The following is a 12,720-nucleotide window of genomic DNA, read 5'->3' on the forward strand; positions in this document are numbered from 1 at the left end:
TCGCAATTTTAGTGTTGCAACAGTCAGAAGAAGACTTTGTTCTTCTTGACTATTTTCTCGGGTAATGGCTAGAGGACCGCCACTTAGCCGGGTGCCTCGAGTTGCACGACTAGCTTTTGCTCGACAATACGCGCGTTGGGGAATTAACGATTGTTAATTACAAAGTAATTGTTAGCAAAGTGTTATTCTCAGATGAATCCCGTTTCTGACTAACTGGATCCGATGGACGTGTAAGAGTTTGGAGGAGAACCGGTGAACGATTTTCACAAGCTTGCATTGCTCCAAGAATGCCATTTGGTGGAGGCTCGGTCATGGCTTGGGGAGGTATATCTTCCGACTTCCACACAGAATTACCCTTCATCGAAAATGGGTCCCTAACTGCACGAAGGTACATTACGGAGATTCCGGAAGAACATGGTATGCCCAACATGGCAGGTCTTGGAGAAAACGCCGTTTTTATGCAGGACAACGTGCGATCGCACGTTGCCAGGATCAGTATGTAATGCTTGGACGAAGTTGTAATTACGAGGGTACCCTGGCCAGCTAGGTCTCCGGACCTGAATCCCATCGAACATCTCTGGGACGATTTGAAAAAACGTATTCAAACCCATACACCTCCTCCTAACAACGCACAGGAGCTTAAGGATCTGTTAGTGAGTGAGTGGAATAACATACCACAACATGTAATCCGGAGAAAAATTGAGAGTATGCCCCGTCGTCTGCAAGAGGTTATTAGAGCAAGGGGAGGCAATACACAATATTGGTCATTGAAATTTCGCTGATTTTTTACCACGTTCTGTATTTTCCATATTTTTTCGTATGTCTGTTTTATCAACAATTTGATTTGTTTTCTGTTTTTTTTTTCAATAAAAATAAAAAACCATTTTTTTTCTTTCAAAACAAACATTGATGACAAATAAAAAATACATTAGCAAAAAAAAAGGTTATTACTGCACCAGAGGCAAAAATATTGAAGAAACTTGAAACTTTCAAGATGACCCGGATTTTATGATCGCGAGTGTATATTATTCTTTTGTATTTCAAAATAATAATCTCAATAAATCACTGTATGATCTAGAACTGTCAATTTTGAAATACATTTGTGTCATGTCCTCGGTAGTATAGTAGTCAGTATCCCCGCCTGTCACGCGGGAGACCGGGGTTCGATTCCCAGTCGGGGAGGACTTTTTTATTAATATTATTACATTATTGTCATTTTTAAATACTTACGGATATTGAATTTTAATTTGTATTGTATTATTATATGGAATTATGTTGCACTGTATTGTAGTGTATTTTTTTATGTATATTATTGCCATTTTTAAATACTTATGAATATTACAGTTTAATTTGTATTGTATTATTATATTAATAACAAAATAAACAATGAATTTTACTGCAGAGTATGTGTAAAAAAATTTTTGCATTCAACTCCTTTCATACATATATGAAAATAAAAATATACATTTTCATCAAAATATTGATTCAATCCTTCATTGTTAGTAAGTTGTTATTAATTCTGTTTCTCTTTCTGCTATGTCTTACTATAGAATTACATATGTAATGATTGTGCAGATTGACTCCCAAATAAATTTGTAACGGCGAATGCGTGTACAGAAGTGTAACTTCCACCGGCAGTCCAACTGGACTGCCACACCTGTTTTTTTGTTGTATCCTTTTTCAATTAATCATCGTGAATAAAACTTTCGGATCCCAGAAGACATTTTTCCTTCTTCAATGGACTTTTTCTCCATTGCCTTGAGTGTTCTTTCAGCTCCAAAGTATAGAAATGGACCCACGTTTTTTTGACGATTACTTATACAGAAAAATAATTTTTCGGATTGCGAAAATATTCTACGGAGCCAACATGCGTGTCCGTTTTTGATCAACAATAAGCAAATGCAGCACCAATCGAGCGAATAGCCTTTTCATATCAATGTGTTGGGTGACACACTTTAAAAAACGCCATCTATGTAAGTCTAGATTAATGTCAAGCATTGCATATTCACTTTCATTCGTCAGTTATCGATGTCAAAAAAATGTTAAATCTCTTAACAAATTCTACTCCCTGATAATGCAATTAATAAGAAAACAATCCACAACGAAAAGTTAATTTCCTGTAGTAGACTGTATACCATATGGCACAAAAAATTTATTACAAAATCCTTTACAAAATGTATATTTATTTAACAAACCCTTTCGGGCTACATCTCAGAACGTTTTCGGAATAAATATTCCATCTTCAGTGCTACTACGCTACAAAGGTATACATGTATACATGTACAAAAATTTTTAATATCAATTTAATAACATTTATAGGATTTTAACCTATGTATTCAGTGCCTTTTAACATGTATACCTTTGCAGCAGCACTGAAGATGGAATATTTATTCCGAAAACGTTCTTTGATTTATTCCGAAAGGATTGTTCAAATGAGTTTAAAATTAAACATAAATTCTTTATCAGTTGAAAACTGAAAAAAAAACATTATCATTTAAAAATAGTAATTTTGTGGCGTACAAAACCGAATCTATATAAAAAAAATTATAAAATGTACCAAATATAAATCAGACGTACACCCGGAAAGAAAAGTACTATACGGTGACAGTCTGGGAATGGCTCGCGGCTAGACAAAACAGTGGAGATGGTCGTGCGGTCCACAAAACAAAAAAAATCCGAAGTTATATCAGGGGCGCCAGGTAAATTGGCCCACAGCCTTCCCTACGTTACTATTCAATAAACCACCAACTTACCAATAGGTTTACTACTAAAATACTAAGTAACAGTATACAACCTGAATAAATAAAAAAAAAATAAATGAAATTGTCAGATTAGAATTTAGTCAATTTTAATAAATAGATTCCCAAGATAGTTGAAAATAAATACATACATACTACATATTACAATATTATTTAACTTTACCATAGGCTTAATAAAAAAATAATATAAAAATGCGGCTTCTGCTTGCCTAACAAAAATTCATAAGTTATTTCTATTTAACAGAACAAAATGAAAGGTAGGACGTATCAAAAGTACCGGACGCTAAGGGGTGTGCGGTTCAATACCAACCAAAAAAAATAATTAACGCAAATAGGACACCACGTGAGCTCAAGTGCGTGCGCAGAAAATAATATAAAAAAATAAATCTCAAATATATAACCCCCCCTTAGACGCAGTTTACAAAATTAAAATAGGTATGTGTAAATATTGAATTAATAAAATAAACCGCAAATTATCTTTAAAAAAAAATCTGTAAAGTATTTGTAAATATGAAAATAAAAACTAACAGCAAATAATCTTTAAAAAAAACTATTGTATTCCGCAAACCAAATTAGACGGTGCTTAAATCTTCCGTTGAAAATTAATTATCGATCCATACCTCGAATTTTCATATACTTCACCGCGTGGAATTCCAGTTATAGTTCAGCGTGTCTTCAATCCAAAATCCCATACGATTGCCGATGTACATAGACTTGTGTGACAATGTTGAAAAGTTGAAAATTACAGCCAGATGGAAAAATACGAAGAAGAAGAAGCAGAAAAAAACAAACAAACCAACCCTGAAGCAAGAAAACATTAATTACCATCTGTGTCTAAAATAATTATTTGGAAATAAATATATTGATTTTAACACTTTGTTTATCTGCCTTTTGGCGATAATGGAGCAATACAAAAAAAACTTGTCTCCGAACTTGAATGTATGAAAACTGATAAAAATGTGAATAGCTTTTTAGAGATGGGATAAAAAAATAACTACAACTTTTTAATTAATTAAAAACGAAATGTTCTAACACTCACCCTTCTTAGCCAGATTAGGGGTTTGAAATATCCCAAATTGGACCGAAGCGTAGCCGGCTATTTGGACTCGTGATTAAGGCTAATTTCTTGATCTAAATACGACTCCCGGTATTCACGTGTACTGTAGATCCGCTTTTTTTTAGCGAAATTGTGGATATTCCAAAAAAAAACCCTTCCACGAAGGCAGCAAATCCCCTTGAATATCCACACGGTTCGGACTAGTCCAGATCCCACATGGAACAGCAGCAAAAGCAAAAAACAAAATGCCGTTTTTAATCTAGCCCAACCTTTCAGTTACACCGTCAAACCTGGAATCACTTTCTTTCCGTCGTCTTTCCGAACACTTGACAACTTGACACACGGAGGTCACCGAATAATACCGAGATTCAAAAATTTCAATTTTATGATCCCAATTCTTCCAAGATAACTCTAGAAAGAACGATCTAAATTAGTTTCTTCACAAAAAAGAGGACGTGTTCCCTTAACTTCAGCACAATTTGCCAGACATTACCCCTATTTGAAAATTACTAATTTTATTTTCGCCACCTTGCTTATAATATATTATAGGCAACCGCTCTTACACGTCCTGAATTATTTAAATTTTGATAAAATAGAGGTGGGACTTTCTACTTTAAATTTGGAACGTAACAACACCTCCCTTTCCCAGAGGAAAATTTACGAGGAAAAACTAGACGAAGAAAATTTTCCCTCGCGCTAGCGACGCACTACCTAAACTCCGAGCGAAGTCCACAACACAATCATCATCCACACCGTCTTCACCATGCGCAAGTACTTGGACAACGAAAGACATACCAATCTCAAACCACACGCACAAAGCAACAACTTACTTACAACACTTACTCCACTTCCACACAACAGTCATCTCTCATCGTATGAGATCAAGTAGAATAGTTTCAAATTCCAACGTCAATCTGACAACACTGATTAGGTCGGTTACTGGATGTTGCCCTTATTCGCGACCTCCCAGCTCTGGGGCATCGCTAGTACTTCACTATACCTCGCATAACATGAGTCCATAAGAAACTCTCCACCATTCCACTCTTACTGATACTGCGAGAAACATCTACCGAAACAGTAGTGTAATTCCAATTGTTCATTAAAATAAAAATGAGATAGGTCTTCCAGAATTTAAATCCGTATACAACGAAATTTAGTGAATCATCCAAAACTAAGCTATTATAAAACAAGATTCACCAAAACATAATTATGTGGCTTCGAAAAAATCCCAATTAAATAGAATGGCTTACTAACATCAAAACAAATCCCAACGCCATATCATCGAAGACAACATATTTCTGACCAAACCTAAGTGACATTCAATTCCATAAATCAAAAGAAATTAAGGCTACCGCAACCCTACGACTTCGTATTGGCTACCTAACACAAAAAAAAACGAATCGGTTGACCATCCAAATACATCCTAAGAACCGATCATAGCCAACACTCAGTCATCCTTCACGGACACAACAAAAAAAAATAAATACAACCAATTTCAGAAGAATTTACTTAGACTAGACAAAACTTTGCTAGTCCGTTCTACTCCGACCTAAATCCTATCGGGATCACCAGTCGGGTTACTAATCCTTAAATCCTTAATATTCCAAATACCTTGATCCTTGCCATTTTCATCCTCTAAACTATATGTCCAGGGGGAAACTTTCTTCTTCACGAAGTAGGGTCCTATCCATCTAGGAGCTAACTTTTTCGTGAAATATTTAGCGGCATCTGACAACACAAAATTTCTCCGCCATACTGACTGATGGGGCTGAAATTCCTCTGGACGTCTCCGTAGATTATAGGTCTTCTCACACTTAGCCGAAGCTTTATCTAAACGTTTTCTAACATCAACAAATAATTCCTGGAGTCCACGCGATCGATTATATCCCATTTTAGCTACTTCGTCCTCCGGGTCTCCGAGTTTGTCCTTTCGGGAAAAATCTCGTCCATCCACTACCATCTTCCGACCGAAATTTATGAAGTAGGGATCTTGACCAGTCGACTCGTGGTATGCAGTGCGCGTAGCACATGCTAGTTTGGCCAAATTTTCATCCCACTTCCTATGGTTGTCAGCTATATAAGTTGCCATCATTGTTTTAAGGGTTCGGTTATAGCGTTCAGATGGATTGCACTGTGGATGATACAACGCATTATAACGAACTGAGACACCATAGGTTTCCGTCATTTTCTTGAAAATACCCGAAGTATACTGGACACCATTATCACATAGTAACAGACGTGGAACTCCAAATACGAGAAAAACTTCTTCTTCTATTTTCTTAACGACATGCACGGCTTTTGAGGATCGCAACGGAAATACCAAAGAAAATTTACTAAACACATCCATTACCACTAAGATAAACTTATAGCCTTGAGTTGATCTTGGGAAAGGTCCCATAAGATCGGTTGCTACTATCTCCCATGGTTGAGTAGCTTTAGGTTGAGGAGTCATAAAGCCTTTGGGCTTACCTTGTTCCATCTTATGCATGGCACACAGTGAGCAACGTCTAACGTAACGAGACACATCACTCCGCAGTTTCGGCCAAAAATACTTCTCGTTAATACGCTTATAAGTTTTCAGGATCCCCATATGACCTGCTAAAGGACTATCATGACACAACTTCAGCACTTCCAATCGTTGACCCTTAGGAACGACTTCCTTCCAATTGTCCGCTTCCTCGACCAAAAATCCATGACTGGGACGGATGTATTTATAAAGTTTGCCACCAGACATTCTCCACTGAGGATACTTCAAGGGATTAGACTCGATTTTTCTACAAAGTTTATCATACCAACTATCACCACTAGGAAGCGGTACAACCTCTTCAACCATATCAAGCACGGGAACTGACCGAGATAACAAATCGGGGACAACATGTTCTTTTCCTTTCCGATGCACAATCTTAAAGTCATATTGTTGCAATCTTACCGCCCATCGAGCTAATCTTCCAGTAGGATCCTTCAAATTTTGAAGCCATACGAGGGATGCGTGATCAGTCACGACCGTAAACGGAACACCCTCCAAATAAGGACGCAGTTTTTCGACTGCCCATAACACAGCTAAACATTCCCGTTCCGTCGTGGAAAAATTCCTTTCTTGACGCGTTAGTGATCTGCTCAGGAAACTAATTACTTCGTCACCATCCGGGCCTGGCTGCAATAACACGGCGCCCACTCCATATCCTGAGGCATCACATTGGACAACAAAAGGCAAATTGTAGTCAGGACAATTAAGTATCGGAGCAGAAACTAGACATTCTTTTATTTTCTGAAAAGATTCTTCACAACTCGGGGTCCAATTGAATTTTCTTCCTTTCTTCAATATCGCTGTAATTGGAGCTAGTAGTGTCGCAAAGGAAGGAATAAATCTTCGATACCAGGAAAATGTGCCTATGATGCTACGAACTTCCTTGACGGATGTGGGTGTTGGGATACGTAGCATAGCCTTGACCTTATCACCATCAACATGTAGTCCATTCCTATCAACCACATGACCCAAATACTTTAGTTCCGGTCTACAAAATTGACATTTATCCCAGCTAACGGTTAACTTAGCTTCTCTCAAGCGTCTAAAGACTTCCTCTAAGATCCTTACATGTTCTTCAATAGACTTTGTCACGATGACCACGTCATCCAAGTAAGTAAAAACATAGGGTTCCAACTCCGGACCGAGGACACGATCTATCAACCTCTGCCATGTAGCCGGGGCATTATGTAATCCAAAAGGCATTCTGCAAAACTGAAAAAGACCTCGACCAGGAACCGTAAAAGCAGTATAAGGCCTGGAAGCCTTAGCAACAGGTACCTGCCAATATGCCGACTTAATGTCTATGGTGGAAAGATAATGCGCGTTCTTCAATTTATTTAAAATATTAGAGATGTACGGTAATGGGTAGCCATCCCTCTCTGTTACGGCATTAAGCTTTCGATAGTCTACGCAGAACCTCCATTTTGGTTCTTCACCTTCTGGAACCTTTTTTTTCACCAAGAGAATCGGGGACGACCAAGCACTATTCGATCGCTCCACTACTCCTTTCGCCAACATATCTTCTAGCTCTTTATCAATATGGCTTTGGATTACTGGGGATACAGGATAGTAACGTTGTTTTATGGGTGCAGATTTACAAACAATCACATGCTCAGTGACATCAGTACAACCAAGAGAAGTGCCCATTAGTTCACGACTTCTATTAATAACTTCCTCCAATTGCGACTTCTCTGCATCGGTCAAAATAGTTTGACCTCGGAGATGATCCACTGAACCTACCATTGCTGGAGCGTCCGAAAAATACCATTCGTTATGCCTCAAATCTGGAACGATACCCATAACACGCCAAAAATCAGATCCTAAAATCAGAATGTGCGGTACGTCCAAAATAACTAATACTGGCAAGACACGCAAGCGATCCCTAACCATGAAAGGTACTAAACATTCCCCCAACGATTCACACATCTGACCATTCGCCACTCTACAAACGATCTTCTTCGAAGTATCCAACTCTAAACCCAAGTTTTGTAAAAATTTCCAACCAGTTCTTCCTACAATGGTCTTTGAAGCACCAGAATCCAATAATCCCAAAATTTCCTTTCCTAAGACATTAACTTTCAAATATGGACGTTCATCTCCTTCGGAATGATGTAAAATAAAGTCTAAAATAGGACGTAGGTTGGTCGAGTCAACGTCGGCAACACCTCTTCGACCAGTTAGGTGCGCTTCCTTCCGTTTCCCGAATTACACGAAGGACAAGTTCTGACTGTAAACCCTTCTTTCTTACACTTAAAACAGTGAACAGCCTCCTTCTTCATTAAACACCCTACTGCCTTATGGCCTGACTGATTACAACGATAACAGATTAAAGTCCTAAACTTTCCTCTAGCGGACTCCGATTCGGATGAAACAACAGGACCTTCACTAACACTACTACAACTTTCAGCATCCACACTGATATAAGCTAGGTCCTTTTCCAAAGTATTCATTTTCCTACTATTCGGTTCAACATAGTTCCTAATACAATCACGTCTTTCCTCCATACTGCGACATAGAACACGAAGTTCCTCCAAGGTAGCTGGCAAAGGATCACGTAATCTATCTTGATAGAACGGATGCAAATTCCTAATAACTATAGACAATTTAACTTCCTCTGGAACATGACAACGCAAGCGATTAAAGTAACTATTCATTATTGCCAAGTAAACTCCAATAGTCTCAGCCGAATGCTGAGTTCTCCTCCGAAGCTCTTCAAAAAGCGCTTCCCCATGGTGAGCTGACAGGTACTCCCTACGAAACTCTTCAACTAATTCAGCCCAACTCCCTACACGTAGACGAACATCTTTATAAAACTGATAAGCATGAACTTGTCCTACCCCTGCCTGAAAAGACTGATTTAAAACCGAAATCACATCGAGCGCTACTGGTACCGAACCAGATCCGATTGGATGCTGCTTATCATGTAAATCCTGTGACAACTTCAAAATCTCAGCAAGAAAGTCTGACTTAACAACCTGGGCTGCGTCTGCATCGTCACCTGTTGGCAATACCATAAGATCAATTCTCCCCAAGACATGGTTAATCTGTGTCCGCAATCTCAAGGACTCAGCACAAGTAGGAGTTCCGGCAAACTTTCCAACAGCCGTATTCAGCTCCGCAAGTTTAGTCTCGATTGCAGTTTTATCCTGTGAAAAGGTGAATGGGTGCTCAGGATATCTAAAGCTTTCATTTGCTGCCTCACGACTAAGTGCATCAGACAGACTAGACCTCATAGACTCAACAGTGCCAGTAGACACTCCACGAATTTTGAGTTCATATTCCAGTTCCTCTTTCCTTAAGTAGTTGGGTACAAGTTTTCGCACCATCTTGCCAAAGTTCAAAATTTAAAAAAATGTATCAACCGAAAGGAGCAAATATTCAAACAAAATCAAGATATAAGTAAAAATATTAACACACAGGTACAGTTTACTTTATTAATGGGAGCAAACCAAAAGCAAAATAAAAGTAATAGTCGCTTTATTCAATCTATAAAATTTCACAAAAGATTTTCAAAATTTCATTGTTTCAGAACAAATTACAAGTCACAACATAATCTCAAAAAAAGATTTTACATTCCCTAACATAAGTAAGTTAAACCACAATGTAGAATTTCGAAGTCCAACTTCTCAAAAAAATAAATTTGAACTCCAACTGAAATAGAAATATTTCAAAGTCCTAATATATCCATAATTCTTCTAAGTTCCACAACACCACTTCAAAGTATCTTCTTTTAAGTTCCATTTTTGGCTTCTTCCAACTTCACGTCACACAAAAAAAAACTAGTAAGCACTTCTTGGCATACACTTCCACTAAACACGAAGTTCTAAGACTACTACTAAGTGCAAAACCAGTGGTAAAGTAAATAAATCAAAGTTAGTCAATTAAAGCCCAAACACGTTAGGTTAACTAATTAAAAGGAATCTACACAAGGGGTTGACAAAAAAAGGTTAATTAATTAAGGGCCCCACGTTGGGCGCCAAAATATGTGGCGTACAAAACCGAATCTATATAAAAAAAATTATAAAATGTACCAAATATAAATCAGACGTACACCCGGAAAGAAAAGTACTATACGGTGACAGTCTGGGAATGGCTCGCGGCTAGACAAAACAGTGGAGATGGTCGTGCGGTCCACAAAACAAAAAAAATCCGAAGTTATATCAGGGGCGCCAGGTAAATTGGCCCACAGCCTTCCCTACGTTACTATTCAATAAACCACCAACTTACCAATAGGTTTACTACTAAAATACTAAGTAACAGTATACAACCTGAATAAATAAAAAAAAATAAATGAAATTGTCAGATTAGAATTTAGTCAATTTTAATAAATAGATTCCCAAGATAGTTGAAAATAAATACATACATACTACATATTACAATATTATTTAACTTTACCATAGGCTTAATAAAAAAATAATATAAAAATGCGGCTTCTGCTTGCCTAACAAAAATTCATAAGTTATTTCTATTTAACAGAACAAAATGAAAGGTAGGACGTATCAAAAGTACCGGACGCTAAGGGGTGTGCGGTTCAATACCAACCAAAAAAAATAATTAACGCAAATAGGACACCACGTGAGCTCAAGTGCGTGCGCAGAAAATAATATAAAAAAATAAATCTCAAATATATAACCCCCCCTTAGACGCAGTTTACAAAATTAAAATAGGTATGTGTAAATATTGAATTAATAAAATAAACCGCAAATTATCTTTAAAAAAAAATCTGTAAAGTATTTGTAAATATGAAAATAAAAACTAACAGCAAATAATCTTTAAAAAAAACTATTGTATTCCGCAAACCAAATTAGACGGTGCTTAAATCTTCCGTTGAAAATTAATTATCGATCCATACCTCGAATTTTCATATACTTCACCGCGTGGAATTCCAGTTATAGTTCAGCGTGTCTTCAATCCAAAATCCCATACGATTGCCGATGTACATAGACTTGTGTGACAATGTTGAAAAGTTGAAAATTACAGCCAGATGGAAAAATACGAAGAAGAAGAAGCAGAAAAAAACAAACAAACCAACCCTGAAGCAAGAAAACATTAATTACCATCTGTGTCTAAAATAATTATTTGGAAATAAATATATTGATTTTAACACTTTGTTTATCTGCCTTTTGGCGATAATGGAGCAATACAAAAAAAACTTGTCTCCGAACTTGAATGTATGAAAACTGATAAAAATGTGAATAGCTTTTTAGAGATGGGATAAAAAAATAACTACAACTTTTTAATTAATTAAAAACGAAATGTTCTAACACTCACCCTTCTTAGCCAGATTAGGGGTTTGAAATATCCCAAATTGGACCGAAGCGTAGCCGGCTATTTGGACTCGTGATTAAGGCTAATTTCTTGATCTAAATACGACTCCCGGTATTCACGTGTACTGTAGATCCGCTTTTTTTTAGCGAAATTGTGGATATTCCAAAAAAAAACCCTTCCACGAAGGCAGCAAATCCCCTTGAATATCCACACGGTTCGGACTAGTCCAGATCCCACATGGAACAGCAGCAAAAGCAAAAAACAAAATGCCGTTTTTAATCTAGCCCAACCTTTCAGTTACACCGTCAAACCTGGAATCACTTTCTTTCCGTCGTCTTTCCGAACACTTGACAACTTGACACACGGAGGTCACCGAATAATACCGAGATTCAAAAATTTCAATTTTATGATCCCAATTCTTCCAAGATAACTCTAGAAAGAACGATCTAAATTAGTTTCTTCACAAAAAAGAGGACGTGTTCCCTTAACTTCAGCACAATTTGCCAGACATTACCCCTATTTGAAAATTACTAATTTTATTTTCGCCACCTTGCTTATAATATATTATAGGCAACCGCTCTTACACGTCCTGAATTATTTAAATTTTGATAAAATAGAGGTGGGACTTTCTACTTTAAATTTGGAACGTAACAATTTAAAAAAACGTACCTTGCGAAACGATGTGCTGTCGCTGTCCTTGCCATTGCTGGTAGTGCTGCAGTCTCTCAGAATTCGGCCTCTGCCATGTAGTGGTCCTTGTATTGTGATCTACATAGTAGACGCGACCTCTGGGATCCCGCCGCATTTCCCATCCGGGCGGTAAAGGCTGTGGTCGTTCCCAAGACGTCGACCTACAGTACGAAACGTATAAAAACACCGTCGAATCTCTACATTAATGAACTTTACTCACCTAGTGTTGTGGTCCACATAATATCTTCGACCGTACGTATCGAATCTAAGTTCCCAACCGGGTGGCAAAGGTTCAGCGTCGGCTCTGGTTTCATCTGACTCGCTGTGTACGACATTACCATTTGGCACAGTTATTGGTGGTCCGATACAGCCTGAAATTACGTCAAATTTTAAACCAAGTCCATATATGAGCATGCAAC

At 37.6% G+C, this 12,720-nt stretch overlaps 1 protein-coding gene across 2 annotated transcripts in view; it reads right to left on the bottom strand.

Annotated features, from left to right (window-relative positions):
* Su(dx) (WW domain containing E3 ubiquitin protein ligase suppressor of deltex) overlaps positions 1–12,720 on the bottom strand; it is a 35,436-nt gene that overhangs the window by 13,674 nt on the left and 9,042 nt on the right. For both annotated transcript variants that reach the window (XM_072534028.1, XM_072534027.1), the window contains exons 5-6: positions 12,522–12,672; positions 12,281–12,462 (exon numbers count right to left, since the gene is read on the bottom strand). In XM_072534028.1, the coding sequence (XP_072390129.1) occupies positions 12,281–12,462; positions 12,522–12,672 (333 nt within the window). The remainder of the gene's footprint in view (positions 1–12,280; positions 12,463–12,521; positions 12,673–12,720) is intronic.

Source organism: Diabrotica undecimpunctata, chromosome 6 (genome assembly GCF_040954645.1).
Source record: "Diabrotica undecimpunctata isolate CICGRU chromosome 6, icDiaUnde3, whole genome shotgun sequence".
Classification (NCBI taxonomy): Eukaryota; Metazoa; Arthropoda; class Insecta; order Coleoptera; family Chrysomelidae; genus Diabrotica; species Diabrotica undecimpunctata.